This window comes from Protopterus annectens, chromosome 8.part0, assembly GCF_019279795.1.
Source record: "Protopterus annectens isolate FY-2018-M chromosome 8.part0, PAN1.0, whole genome shotgun sequence".
NCBI lineage: Eukaryota > Metazoa > Chordata > Ceratodontiformes > Protopteridae > Protopterus > Protopterus annectens.
Window position 1 is genome coordinate 1,805,065,241 of NC_056741.1, and position 15,438 is coordinate 1,805,080,678.

Consider the following 15,438-nt stretch of genomic DNA (forward strand, 5'->3'; position numbering starts at 1 on the left):
TTCTCTAATAGGTATGCTGGTAACCTTCAATTCTTTTCAAGCCTCAGGTGCTTACCCACCGTGTAATCATTAGTTTAATTAATACATTATCTAAATGTGTTATAGGTTCAACCTTGGTTTCCCTAATCTGCCACTCATGCTCTAATGTGTTATACACCCTATTAGTGATCTGCTTGTATATCTCAGAGTAATATGTGCAGCCTTCTACCTTCTTCATGTCTTTTCCAGATATCTAACTATCTTACCAATGTCAGATCATTTTTTAGGAAATGTCCATCTTTTATTAGTGTTCTGCTTCTCGGCCCTCCATCTACTCGGTTTCTAAACACTTGATAAATTCCAGTCAGTGTTCATTATCCCTACCCCTTCTTGAAATCTTGTTACCTTTTCTAGTAATTTTCATAATCCCCTCCTGGATATTGTCAGTGAGATGTGTACAGTTATTATCGTGTACTTCTGTCCTTTTAGCATACCTCTGATTCCTGCATAATTTCCTTTATTGTTTTCCAGCTTGCACAAATTTTCCATTGGGAAATTCCTTACTGACAAGGCCATCCCTCTGTGTGCTCTGTTTGTTTTCCCAAGAAATGTTTGTTGCAACATTGTACACTCCCCTGTTAATGACCTATGTATGTGTTGTGGTAGCTGCATCTCTAGTATAGCCAGTACCTGCATGCAGGTATTCCTTATGCATCTCATTATCCTCTGCTTCTTAATCCAAGATCCTAGTCCACTTATATTAAAGGAGCCAATTCTTAGTCCATTTCCTCCCATATTCCTCTCTTAATGTTCTTCTCTCTGGTTCCCATTATATTTTAAGCGTCATATTTTTGTTTGAGTATTTTACCCTACTGGGCCCCTCCCCCACTCACCCTTTACAACTATATATATATATATATATATATATATATATATATATATATATATATATATATATATATATATCCTGCTTCTGGAATGTATAGCTTGCACATATCTCCTTATTCCTGCCATACCCATGGCAGTGCTGTCCAGCTTTATGGATCCTCAACTTACTTTCCCTGTTGTTTTCCATGTCCTCTGCCTTGTGATCTGTTTTCTTGCTTCAAATCTTCACCTTTTCTAATTTGCTGTTCTCCCCCAGTACTACCTCTCATCTCTCCCTGTTTAGTCGGTCTCCCTTCAAACCTGACCTTTTATCCAGTTCTTCCTCCCTGTCCAAATCTCCCTCATTTCTTCTTTGTCTAATATTGTGTTCTTGCCACCCTCTTATTTAGGGCCTTCCCCTCATACAAAATTGTTTCTGTTGTTATCCTGCCATTTTCCTGGGCTCTTCACCTCATGTGTACACCATCTTTTGCCTGAAGCCTTTTCTCCATTTTTCCTCATAAAACTACACATTTTACACTCTCCCCCTTCTTCCTATTCACATTTTATATTTCTTATCTGTTCCTCTGACTTTGTAACAAACTCCTTCCATTTTTCCTGTTGTATTGTCATTTTCCTGTTCCTCTCATTCTTAGAGCCTTTGTTCTCTGACCCCTGTTAAACTCTGTCCCACTTATTTTTTCCTTTCCATACATGCTCCATCCTTTTGCATCCAAGTACATCTTCCTTCCTTTACATTTGTTATCTTACTCTCCATCTCTGTTCAGTTCAATTTTATCCTGCGACTGGCCCTCTCTGCCATCTGATTGCCTCACATCATGTATCTTTCCTTATTTTTTATTGTTAATACTGTTTAATTTGCAATTTCATCATTTATCTCCTCAATACCTTAAGCCTGAATTTCAAATGCTGTTATATTTTATACTGTCACCCCAGTATCCCTCTATCTTCTTTCCTTCCCTCCTGACACATCTACGTTTCTCCTGTTTCTGTAACTTCTACTTTTATCAACTTTATCAGGTTTCTTTCTCTTTATTTGTTATCCTTCTTTTTGTCCATAATTCTTTTTTTTCTGTACTATTCATGTTACAGTTGTGCTTTAATCCATTCTTTCAGTCCCCATCATACTGCATTTGGACTATCCATAAGGATTTTCAAATATTGGTTGACAGTCTGGGAGACAAAAAGATACAGAAAAAGAAGTACTTTAGATTAAAAAAGCTTTTGCTTTGCTTCATCTTAAATTGATACTTTTGCGCTGTAAGAAATGGCAGTAATAGATCTTTTAAAGGTTATGGCATACCTATTCTAAACTGTGATTCCTTCAAAATACTGCTCAAGGATGCAGGGCCATGCTGTTGATGTCGAGTAATGTAAGCATGTACATTCACAGTATTGCATTATAAAAGAAATTATACAGTACATCTTGATAGCCTAACAGAAAAACAGGCAACACTAGACATAAGCCAATATGCTGAAATGTTTTGCCTAGGTTTTGTACCATAGTTTTAGGTGAAATATTTTTAACTGAACTTTGTTTGGTTCCATTTTCAAGGAATGAACCTGTTAAACATAAAGCTGAATTTACACACTGTACAAATGGCTGTGGAAAGATAAGGTAGGACAGTATGGTGGGATATAGGTATAAAAGAAGAAGAAATGCTCTTGTCCATGATTCCACCTCTCAAAAGTTGCAGAATTCGGATACTACCAATTATTCCATGCTCTACTTGGCAAATGGAGCTTAAAACATAAATGTATTGCATCATTTAATAAAAAGAAGTAGTGCTTCAGTTATTAATTCCAGTAAAAAAAAATTCCAATTAACCCTGATCAATCAGAAGAATCTAGTTTAAATTAATAGGAATGCTTAACTGTCGTGTCTGTTAAATGTTTCCAGTTTAAATGTATTTCTTCTGATTGGCAAACTTGTAGTTACTTGATTGGTCAGGATTAATGCTAGCTATTTTTTATGTTTCAGTTTTACAAGTTGTATATAAAAATGCTTACCTGTCGTTTGAGACGAAGAGAGGCTTCTGGCTGGTGGAGAACATGAGAAACAATATGAATAATGCTTCTCATCTCAAATGCAAGAGCTGAAAATGCAAAGGTGCTGTGAAAAATAAGCTGCTATTCTAGCCCTGAAACAATAAATTCTGAAACTTGTAGACAAATAAAGCATCCCCTCCACCTTTGACATGGAGGATTATGCCCTCACTTCCTGCTTATTGTATATTCTAATTCTGAGATCGCTCTACACTGGAGTAGAGGAATAATCTAAGAGATAACAGCTTCAGACTGATTACATATTCTTTTCACTGCACCCTTGTAGTTGCAACAATCTAATTTAAGGTCCTCACAGTTACATCAGGCACCAAAATAATGCGTGATAAAAAAGAAAACAGAACACAATATCTAAAATAAGAAACACTTCCTGCTTGAAAAAAGAGCAAAGCTAAACAAAAAAAAAGTATGGTACACGATGATAATGGTAATAAAACAAAAAATAGTTTGAGTGAAATTGTAGTATAGCTTAAGGGTATATATATATATATAGAGAGAGAGAGAGAGAGAGAGAGATTTTGTGAGCCAGGTAAATACCTTTACAAATGTCACTCCTTAGAAGAAATTATTGGAGAAATTATTGAAGATGTTTGCGTGCTATTCTTTAGACTTTTTGGCTGAATAAAAGCATTATTCAAAGAGTGGAAAAAAATTAGGTTGGGGCTTTTTTAACATATGAAGTGGAAGTAAAAAATTGAAGAGAGAGAGTGATGCAGGGTTCGCCCTGAAAAAGATGCAGTTGTGCCTATTGGGCTTACAGGGTTAACAAACAATTTATGCAGAGACACAGCCAGTAAGAATAATGCTAACTGTTCATCTCAATTCTTTTCCCCAAAGAGAATGAATGAATGATAGCATGCTCCTGAATATTTTTCTAAATGTACTCACAATGCTATCATAACAATCTATTTTTCCTCTCCACAGGATTTCCTCAGACACTGACTTGCTCACTTAGTAACACTTCTTTGGTACCAATGACCTTTCACTTACATGTGCCAGGAGATGGCCCAGGGGATCAAAGTATAACCAGTTTTGATTGGGTGTCTGACAGTGGGAGAAGAAGTCGGAGGAATATGGAACAACGAAGAATAAAGCCGAAAGAGTTCACCATCATTCCTGACCATGGGATGCTCCGTCCCCAAGGGCTAATAGATATTCAGGTAACACCACATTTAGTCATCATATATAATATATATATGTCTGTTTAGTTAAGTAATATTTGTCTTTTTTATAACTGCTTTGCATTTTGTCACGTGATTACCTATCACCAACATGGTAAGTTGTAATTACTGGATTATAACACATTTAGGTTTGTAAATATGTCTGTTCATACTCCCTGCTTCTCAGAGTGATTAGACAAAGCAAACTGTAGGTAAATCCTGATATATCCACAAACAGGAGTGAATTATTGCTGTTACCTAATTACATTAATTTAAGAAATAAAATTCTTGCCTTTCTTAAATAATATATTTCTATAAGGGCACTGCAGATGACTTGTGTAATATCTTCCCAAGACTGATATACTGTGCATGGGTATGGGAGTTGCGTTCCCATCCTTGTACAGTACATCAGTACAGTTTAGGAGAAGCAGTGGAGAAAACAGCATCTCCATTGCAATTTTTTTAACAGTTTAAAAACGAAAAAAAAAATTAAAAGGGGTAGAACATAAATGTAAGGAAAATCAGGTAGGTTTTTGTTTGTTTAGTTCATAGGTTCATAGGTGTGTACTAGGCTAATGGCCCTGGAGCCTTAACAAGCCTAGCCCATAGAAGTGCCCTGGCACTGGCCTTTTGCAGAATGTGCCTGATTTTTCTTATATTTAGTTCTGTTGCTCAGCATGTATGAATAGAAATTCTGTCCGATCAATGGTATTTCAGTGGCTGGACTTTTTTTCTGTTGATATATTCTTGATTTGTAATGGGCACACTGGTCGGGCTGTCCAATCAGCGTGCTCGTTTTTAGATAATAATGAGCATTTATTATATAAGTATTTTATCTACTATTTGATTTCTGAGTGTGTGTAATGGTCCAAGAACTCTTTTTAGCCATGACCTGAGCTTCTTAGAAATAACAGATAGAGAGAGAAAAGTATGTTCACAGGCAAAATGGTTGTTATATATAAATTAGCTGGATGCATACCTAAGATGACAACACTTTGGGTAATTTCAACAGTTAATATAGTATAGAGGTAGCCAAAGGACTGAGCAGACATGATGGCATGTTTAGCAACCTTAGACACATAATAAACATTAACATAAACATTCTATGTAATATTTACAGTATATATATATATATATATATATATATATATATATATATATATATATATATATATATAGTTGTATTTTTTAAGTTGTACACAGTATAAAGTGACTAACTGTTGGCAACAGAATGATTAAACATTATCCTTAAAGCATGTGCACACAACTTCACAGTACAGATCCTGAGATAGGACTTGAACTCGATGAGTGTTTCAAGGCTTCTTATTTCAGATGAAAGTTTGTTCCTTAATGCTGGGCCTAGACAGGAGAAAGCATGTTCACATGTGCATGTTTTAATAGGCGTTCTACGTAAAGTAATAATTTCATCTTGAGTATTTAATTGTGAGTAAATGTGGTTGCTTATGAAAAGTTGCCTGTTAAGAACTATGCAATAACCTCCTTTGAGTATTTTATGCATCAGAGTACCCAAACGGAAGTTTGTCTTTTCAGTGAGTTAATTTTTGCAGATTACAGTGGTGTGCTCTGTTGTTTGCCAGTAGGGTGACTGTGCAGATTTAGTTTCAGTAATCTGCAGTATTCTGCTATTGCAGGGTGAGAAAAAAAGATTGAGTAGGAAGAAGTACATTTTTTGCTAAGGAGGTGGGGAGTGCAGGAATAAGCAGATAAGGTTCTATAATAGAGTCTGAGTTGTGAGAGGACTTGATTAGTGATGTTTTTATGGGCCTTAATGGTTAGCAAGAGATAAAGGATCTGACCTGGTTATTCGTATTCTAACACCTGTGGGATAACACTTTTTTTGCAATCTGTGATGTTAATATGGGTAAATGTGGGATTTTGTTTGGTGTAGGCAAATTACATAATAATAGTTTTTGCAATTTTAACTAGAAGATGATTAGATTCAGTCCTGCTACATGGGTCCGAAAAAGATTGCTGTAGGTTAATTTGTAATCTGGCTGGGCATTTGATTACAGCACTAAAGTTGTCAGCTGCATTTAGCGTGGTATCTAGGCATGGAAGGTAATTAGTAAGATGATTAATAAATAAAAAGAACAGGATGTTTCTGTGGACTGAGCCTTGAGGAATGCATGTGAAGAGGATTCCAATGATGACAGTTAGTAGTTGCAATGTACTTGTAATGTTCTTTCTTTGAGGTAATGTTAAAACCACTTTAAGGAGTTGCTACCAAAGTTAAATTTTTATTACTTCCTAAACCTGTGCCCTGGTCATATCCACAAATATACAATCAATGATAAATAAGTTGATGTTAGAATAAATGTAGTCAGTTGCAGATATTAAAGCTGTTGGAGTACTCTGTACATTTCATAAGCCATGCTGTTTATCAGTAAGTAGTCCATAGTTCTTCATAAGTTTCAGTAATTGATTGTACAGGATTATTTCAGATACTTTACCAAGTAGGTAGAGTGTGGAAACTGGTCTGAAATTCTTAAGAGTTTTGGGATGGTTACTTTGAGAGAGGAATTATGGTGGCATGCATTAAGTCAGGTGGTACTATTCCTGTAGTGAGGGAAAGGTTAAATATGAAAGTTAATGGTTTAGCAATTCTGTGTGCTGCCATATAGATGGATCTGGGGTGTACTGAAGAATTTGGGCAGTTCATGTTTTAGACCTTTTAGGAGTTTGCTAGTTTTTGACTAAGATTTTCCTGAAAATGAATGCAGCTGCATATTTAGCTATGGAGTATAGTTGCAGTTCAATTTAGCTGTGAACAGGAAGTGGATTGAAAAGAGTTGGATATCTTGGATTTTAACCATAAAAATGTTTTTTTTTTTTAAATCCTCAGCCTCATTGGAATTGTTAATCAGTACAGATAGGCTTGGAGAGTGATTTGGCCTAGTCTATTGACCCATTAGGTCCTTTATTTCCATCCAGAATTGTTTTGAATTCAGAGTAAAAGCTATTTGTTTAATTCTTGCACAGAGAGGTTTGGCAGAGTTGGATGTTTTCTCAATGATGGGTAGGATTGGTGAAGGTTTTTATCTGTAGGGTTTTGCTCCTAGGCCACCATGTGTTGTTATCTGCCTGTTTCATGAAGGTTTTAATATCACTAGATAGCCATGGGCATCTTTGTCCCACAAGTCTCCAATGTACACAGGGAAATAAAGCATCCTGAATAGACGTGAGTGTAGCGCTAAAGTGTGCCTGAGCAGTAGCGGGATCATTTATAAGGTATGAAGGGGACCAATTTGTGTTTTTTTTAAAACCTGGTCCAGGATGGGTAATTTATACTTTAGGAATGCTCAGTCCCTTAGAATTTGAGGTGGGTATTTTCGAGCTTTGAATGACCATATGGAAATTACTGGACAGTAGTCACTATTATGTTTAGTAAAATAGTAATGCTAGTGCATTGATGACCTATATTTGTAAGAATGTGATCTAGAGTAGAGTGATTTCTGGATTGATGATTGGATCTAGGTGGCTTCTTTACGAGTTGTTCAAGATTGAGTTGTTTAGAATGGGGTTCTATAGCACTGACATTGTGGCCTCCTATAATGATGGTGCATTTTGGGCAACCTTTAGGCAAGGTTTTGCGGCAGGTGTATTAATTGTGTTAACTGATGGGGGATATAAATGACAGCAATAGCTGTGTACGACCTGTAATGAGGTTATCTGTTAACTAGTTAGGAGATTTTTAATTATTATTATTATTACTACTACTACTATTATGTTGGCCTTTTTGTTGTTAGTAGATGAGGAGGAGCATGGCCCCTCTTCCTGTTCTGTTTCCTGGTCTGTTGTTATAGATGATTGTGCAGGTAGTTTGAATGAAGATAGAGGGACATATGTCGTCTTTTAGCCAGGTTTTTGTTATGGCAAACATTTGAGCTCTTTCAGCATACCTGTCAACTGTACAGATTTTCACAGAATAACCAGATTTTTGCCTCATATTTTTGGTCCATTTTTCATAAAATTGTTTTTTTCTTGCAAATTAGTGGCAAATTATTAAAGACTGAAGTTAGAAAATAATGACAGACATTTAAGTTTTCAGATGTCATACCGTTCCGAATTTCATGCTAATGCAAAACCTGTTATTCTATCAACTTTCTAAGTTTGTAAAAGCAATATTTAAAAATTGTCCATATTTTTGGGCCTTTGTCCCACTTTTATTTATGGCTTTATCCAGATTTCTTGTTCTAAGAGGTTGAGAGGTATGTCTTTCAGTTACTATCCATGCTTTCCATGTGGCTCATTTGTTATTTAAGCAGCCTATATTAAATGTGAACAATTTTAATGCTTTTAGATCTGATGTTGTCTTTTTCATCCATTTCTCAGCTGATGGGTCTCTGATGCGACATTGGTTCCATCCTCGGCCACTTTGATAGACTTAATGCTCTGTAGTTCAAGCTACAATACCCATAATCATCATCTTCTCCTTAGTTACCTTGGATCTTGTTAGCTGCTTCAGCTATAAGACTTGGTCATAGTTAACTCAAGCAAGTCATGGTGGATAAGTGTTATTTTTTATATTGTTTTTATTGTTGTTTGAATAATTTCTACCTCTCTTCCTTCTCTATAGTTTAAAAAATAGCACTTCCCATTCTATTCCCTTTCTTGAGAACTTTGTTCTCTTGGTATAGTGGTTTTAGGCCTTATACCCTTTGTTTTTTTTTTTTGTTTTTTATTTTGATACCTTTGGCTGGTACTTTGTTATTACCATTGTTGGCAATAGGCATTCCTTGTTTTACTTTTAGGTATTCTTCATACCATTGCGGTATCATACTTGCTTTCTGTATCTTTTTCCACTGGTTGTTCCCCTCCCCAACTTGTCTGAGAATACTGCCAGTTTTAAGAAGTCCTCTGCATACAGCCACAAAATTGCAGATTCAGGCAGCCATTCTAAGTGAGTATATTGCCTGTGACCACCACTGAATGTAATATTTGTGCTGGTTTTGATCATAGATCACTGGTTGAAAGGAAAAATTAATTTTGAAAGGCCTCCTTAATTCATTTTCTTCGTCAGTCTTTGGAGTCCCATCCTCTTCCAAAAAATCTTAAGGAGAGGCAATGAACAAACATAAGGTATCATGGAAATGCTCATGTGCTCACTATCCACCTTCAGTTTCCTTGGGCTTGGCTCTGCCTGAAAAAATTTCAAAAACATTGGACCCATCAAAGTCCTCGGCTCTGACTCTGGCCATATCTAAAACTTTGGATTCATCCACTCTCTCTGATCAGACTCTGCCAAAATCTAAGTCACTTCAGACTCTTGCTAGATTTTCTGCAGAGCCAGTAGCTTCGAGAATGCACTTTCCTTCAGGACACACCTAGAAGATTATCTAGTCCACCTTCAACATTGTCTTCTCTCAGGTTATCTATCAGCTTAACAGAAGCAAATGTGGATAGGATGATGAGAATATTTTCAGAACCCAGATTCCATCAGGTGTTCTTCTGGTTCTGGCTCCCGTCGGATCCATGGGTCTACCAAATGTACAACCCCAGCCTTCGACTTCTACTCCGATCCACCCAATGATTTCAGAGACGTCTAACCCGAGGCTTCTGAGTTTCATTTTCTTTGACTCCCTAGTGTCAGCACCAGATCTGGGGGGCTGGGATAGACTCACATATTCTTGGAGCTGTCCCTTCATATCAGAACCTCTGTGCTAGACAGCTCTATTCCAGCTCCTGCATTGGCTGGAGCCACTGCGGGTCGGGTTTTATCCTACACCAGCTTCTACAGATCCATTGAGGTTGAGAATGACTTCCCCTATGGCTTCAACTTTCTATGTAATAAAGAGAACCTTTTCCACCTCAATGGAAAAGACATCATTACCCCCCCCCCTTGGGTCCACTTCATGCTCAGTAGTCTGTTGTGAACACCTGTTTTTTTTTTCATCCTGTCCTATCAGGACAGCTGGTTCATTCAAGCCTTGAGAGTGTCCTCATTCAGGACTCAATCACTTCTGAGTCCTCTCCAGAACCTTACACTGAAGAACCCCCTCAGAAGCTGACATGTAATAGGAGACAGACTCTCCACAAGAGTCTTTAACTAAAGAGATTGACTTTGATGAAGGGGAAAGGTCCCCCAGGTCATCCCTTGAGCATGTCTCGTTCGGTGAAGTACCCAAACTTTTGAGACAGAAAGGTGGTTGTTATTCCATCCCCCTTCCCATGAAGAGTCAGTGTTCCTTGAGGCTTTCAGAGCTGGTTCAACTGTGAATTGGCTAGTCCCCTTGGCAGATGAGATGATCGATCCTATCTCCCACCAGGCTTGCAAAGGATCCAGATGTCAAAGAGACCATCCACAAACTCCTTGACAAATATCTTGTTGCACCCAAGGATAGGGCTCATTTGAACAAGGGTCTACTAGTAGATGCAGCTGAGCTACAAAATATAAGTATCATCTTGATTTTTTTTTGATTATTTTTACAGATTACTGTTTTTACAATTTAATATATATAAAGCACTTTATCTATTCAGTATCTTCACAAATCCTTATCTGTTTAAAAACTTTCATTTGTCTCTGTAGTGCTTGCTGTCTGGTAGGCTATTGTGTAAACTGAAACATCTCCTCTGTGTAATTATCGACTGCAGCTGAGCTACAAAATATAAGTATCATCTTGATTTTTTTGATTATTTTTACAGATTACTGTTTTTACAATTTAATATATATATAAAGCACTTTGTCTATTCAGTATCTTCACAAATCCTTATCTGTTTAAAAACTTTCATTTGTCTCTGTAGTGCTTGCTGTCTTGTAGGCTGTTATACTTGGTGGCTTTGCAGTTGCCCGCCCCTACTGTGACACACCTCCCAGTCTAGTGTCATTAGCTCATTCTGCTTAATACAGAGAGAACATTTGATAAGGCCTTCTGTTCCTCCTTTTTCCCTTTCAAAAAGTAAAACAAAACTTTTTTTTTTCTCTTTCGCCTGAACCTTCTTGTGTTCTGACTGTCCTTCTCAAACATTTTGGAAATATACAGTATATTTCAGAGCATTTGCTATAACTGATTTAAGCATTTTTTTCTGTTTTTTTGATTATTTACTGCTTAGCGACTGCATTTTAGCCTGTTTATACAGCTCTGCATTCTATTTAAACTGTTTTTGTGTTGATTAACTGTTTTGCACTTTTAAAAAGTTATTTGTTGCTTAATTTTACTTGTAGGCTAACACACTCAAGTGCACTAGCCGTTTAAAAGCATTTATAGCATTTACTGTCTGTTTTTCTTCTGTTTTCTGCAAAAAAGAAAAAAACAAAAAAATCTTGTTTTCCGCCTTACTGAACTAGAATAGTCCAGTCTTCAGAGTTTGCTGACCTCTGGGCTTTGTCTTGGTTCCTGTGCTATTCCATATCCTTATTTGGATAAAAGGACGCGTCTTTGTTCACCAGTGGGAGTGGGGATCACTGAGCTGCCTGTTTGTCCCTAGAGGAGTGGTTCCAGCGAGAAAGTTGTGGTCTATTGGCCATTTTGGGTCAATTCCTAGCTCTTTTCAGCCCCTGTAATAAAGCCCGCTTTAGCGCTTTTTCGCTTGTATTCAACTCAGCACAGCTCCTCGTGGTGTCCTGCAGAGTTCTACAAGCAGCAGAGAGCAAAATAGTGACTTTTTCCTGATTTAAGTATTTTTTCTGGCTTTTTGATTATTTACTGCTTAGCGACTGCATTTTCGCCTGTTTATACAGCTCTGCATTCTATTTAAACTGTTTTTGTGTTGATTAACTGTTTTGCACTTTTAAAAAGTTATTTGTTACTTAATTTTACCTGTAGGCTAACACACTCAAGTGCGCTAGCCGTTTAAAAGCATTTATAGCATTTACTGCCTGTTTTTCCTCTGTTTTCTGTAAAAAAAAAAAAAAAAAAAAAAATCTTGTTTTCCCACCTTACTGAACTAGAATAGTCCAGTCTTCAGAGTTTGCTGATCTCTGGGCTTTGGCTTGGTTCCTGTGCTATTCCATATCCTTATTTGGATAAAGGGAAGCTTCTTTGTTCACCAGTGGGAGTGGGGAGCACTGAGCAGCCTATTTGTCCCTAGAGCAGTGGTTCCAGCCAGAAACTTGTAGTCTATTGGCCATTTTGGGTCAATTCCTAGGTCTTTTCAACCCCCTGCTATAAAGCCCGCTTTAGCCGCTTTGGCGTGATTTAGCGCGGAGTTGCCCATAGAGCACCATCGGGCAGCGCCAGTTAAACTATTTCTGGCTCCGTAAAGTCTGCTCTTCAATTTTTCCCTTAGAACTTCTCTACTTGCAATCTAAACAGTCTATTCTCTATCTCAATTGCTCAGCACTTGCTCCTAAAGCATTTTTATATAGGTAAAGTGCTTGTATACTAAACAAAGTACTACATTAGCCTAGAATCCCCTTGAGTACCCATTTCCCTATAGGTCCCTTCTGACTCAGTTACACAGCAAACTTTTTCACTTTTTCTAGCATGTCGAAGGGTCAGTTGCTAGCGTCCTCTCCTGTTCAGCTGGTGAATCTGGGCATCTTGAGGCGATGTTACAATTGCCTCATGTACACAGACAACCCACTCCTTCTCCCACAAAACACAAATACATGTGAGAGATGCAACTATATAGCCAAACTGGAGGCTGAGCTCTCTCAACTCAGGACTGGCAAGACCAGATAGGAGGAGAAGGAAACCACGCACCACAAACCCAGTTTCACATAGAACTATCACAACTGCAAAACAAACACATAAACACACAAAGACATACTCGGAGGCACTGATCAAAAATCTACCAAAACTACAGAGGCCTCCAAAGCAGACACCCAAGCAACTGCCACCTCAAGACATAAGACATGCAACACATAGTTCTCAAAGTCAGTGTGCTAAACAGTCACAGCCCTTAAGGCCAAACACAATGCCAGACACACTTGTTATAGGTGACTCCATAGTCAGACACACTGACGTCACACTCACCAGACTGAACAAGGAAAAGATCACAGTTAGCTGCCTGTCAGGCGCTAGAATCGCCACATAACACAAGCACTCAGGTCACTCCACAGCAAGTACAAGTATGACTCAGTCATTGTCCATGCCGGTGTGAACGACCTGAGACGTACCTCCCTGGACTACATGAAAAGAGACATAGAGGAGCTCTCAGATTATGTAGCCCAGGCTGGTATGACCCTGACCCTGAGCAGTATCCTACCCTCACCAAGAATGATGCCACAATACAGAGACAAAATGATCAGCTTTAATAATTGGCTTAATTACTGGTGTCATTCTAAGGGGATCCAATGTCTGTCTGCCTGGGATGACATGCTTGACAAGCCACGCTGCTTCAAGGGACGGCTTGCACCTGTCACCCTGGGCTTCCGGATATTGGCAAAGGCTCTTGCCACCCCCATAGTGCCTTTTTAGGCAAGGCTCAAATGATAAACCTACCGCCTAGAAAACAAAAATGGAGAAAACTAAGGGTAATACTGCTCAATGCCAGAAGTCTAAACCTCAAGATGCACGCCTCAAGCCCTCCTCAGTATGGAGAACATCGATGTTTGTGCTGTGACTGAAACCTGGTTCAAGGCTCCTGAGAGCACCCCAGCACTATCAGGTTATACCTCACATCATGCCCGCCCCAAAATCCGGACCGAACTACAAAGGAGGGGAGTATCCATATTCATAAAGGATACCCACACCTCCAGGTTAGTGGCAACGCACTAAGCATCGGAGACCATCCAGGTGCAATTAACCATAGGTAAAACTGCCCTACAGTTTGTAACATGCTACAGACCACCTTCTCAAACTCAGGAAACCCACACAGCCTTCCTGAAGACACTGGAGAGTATAAATGTCTCTCCAAACACCATCATATTGGGTGACTTCAACTACCCAAACATAGACTGGGAACATTACTCAAGCCCCAACACCCTAGCCCAAAGGTTCCTTGAGTTCATAAACTCAAATGCTATGGAACAACTAGTCACCATTCCCACAAGAGGAGAAAATATACTAGACCTGATCATCACAAACATGGGGACAAAATGCTCCACACCAGAAGTATATCCCTCATTGGTGAGATCAGACCATAAATTAATCTCACTGGAGATCCACATCCCGCCCCCACCCCCAGCAAAAAAGACCACAGTGAAGAACTTCTCAAAAGCAAACTTCACACTTCTTAAGACTGGAGTGGTATTCTTCAAGGCCCCCGAGCCAGTGGAAACCACAACCCACGCTGCTGAAACCCTTACAAATGCCTTCTACGAGCACCTCCAGGAATGTATGGATCAAGCAATCCCTAATAAAATCAAGACCTTTTCCACCAAAGGCAGGCGCTCGGTCTGGTGGACTCCAGCCATAAACAAACTCTACAACAAGAGGAGAAAGCTACTACATGACAGAGCAAAATCCCTAAATGGGAAGGCATCTCTGATCAATACTAGCAAAAACTACGATCACTCATAAAATCATCCAAGGCCAACTTTGAGAGAAAAATCGCTAATGACACAAAAGACAATCATAAAGCCTTCTTTAGCTATGTTAGAAACCTGGGTGGAAACTCCCAGATATGCTCAGAATTAGTCCAAAATGATAAAAAAATCACTGAACCCATAGACATTGCCAACATACTGGCAGACAGGTTCAGTGCAAATTTCTCCCCCCCCCCCCCAAAAGGAGAAATATCTATCCCACCAGAGTCTAGCCTCCCAAACATCTCAGATGTCCAGGTGAGAGCTGCTCTCTCTAAAACAAAAAACACAGCATCAATGGGACCGGACGGTGTCCCCGGCTGTGTGCTACACGAACTCAATGAGGAACTAAACCCACACATAAGGCTGCTGTTTAATCTTAGCCTTACTACAGGATACGTACCCAAAGAATGGCGTACGGCAACTGTGGTCCCACTCCACAAAGGCGGTGCTTCTACGGACCCTGGAAATTACCACCCCATAAGCTTGACGAGCCTTGTCTGCAAAGCTATGGAGAGGATCATAATGGAACTCATAAATAAAGACATTGGGGACCTACAGACACTGGATCCTACCCAATTTGGCTTTGTCAAGGGCAGATCCTGTCTCTTGAACTTGATCGACTTTTTTGAAACAGTCACTAAGGCCATTGATGAGGGTAAGGCAGTTCACACAGCCTACCTTGACCTAGCAAAAGCATTCGACACAATACCCCACTCGGGCATCATAGAAAAGCTCACCAGCTTAGATGTAAACCCATATGTCACAAGATGGGTTGCAAACTGGCTCAAGGACAGAACACACAGGGTTAGAGTTGCTGGTGCCTTGTCAGACTCTAAGCCAGTCACGAGCGGTGTCCCACAGGGCTCAGTCCTGGGCCCCCTCTTGTTCGGCATTTATTTTTCTGAAGTGCAGGCA

The 15,438-nt window shown here is 39.0% G+C and overlaps 1 protein-coding gene across 1 annotated transcript in view; it reads left to right on the forward strand.

Moving 5' to 3' along the window:
• HYDIN (HYDIN axonemal central pair apparatus protein) overlaps positions 1–15,438 on the forward strand; it is a 6,673,197-nt gene that overhangs the window by 1,144,351 nt on the left and 5,513,408 nt on the right. Inside the window, exon 13 of the mRNA XM_044079523.1 lies at positions 3,856–4,091. Within this exon, the coding sequence (XP_043935458.1) occupies positions 3,856–4,091 (236 nt within the window). The remainder of the gene's footprint in view (positions 1–3,855; positions 4,092–15,438) is intronic.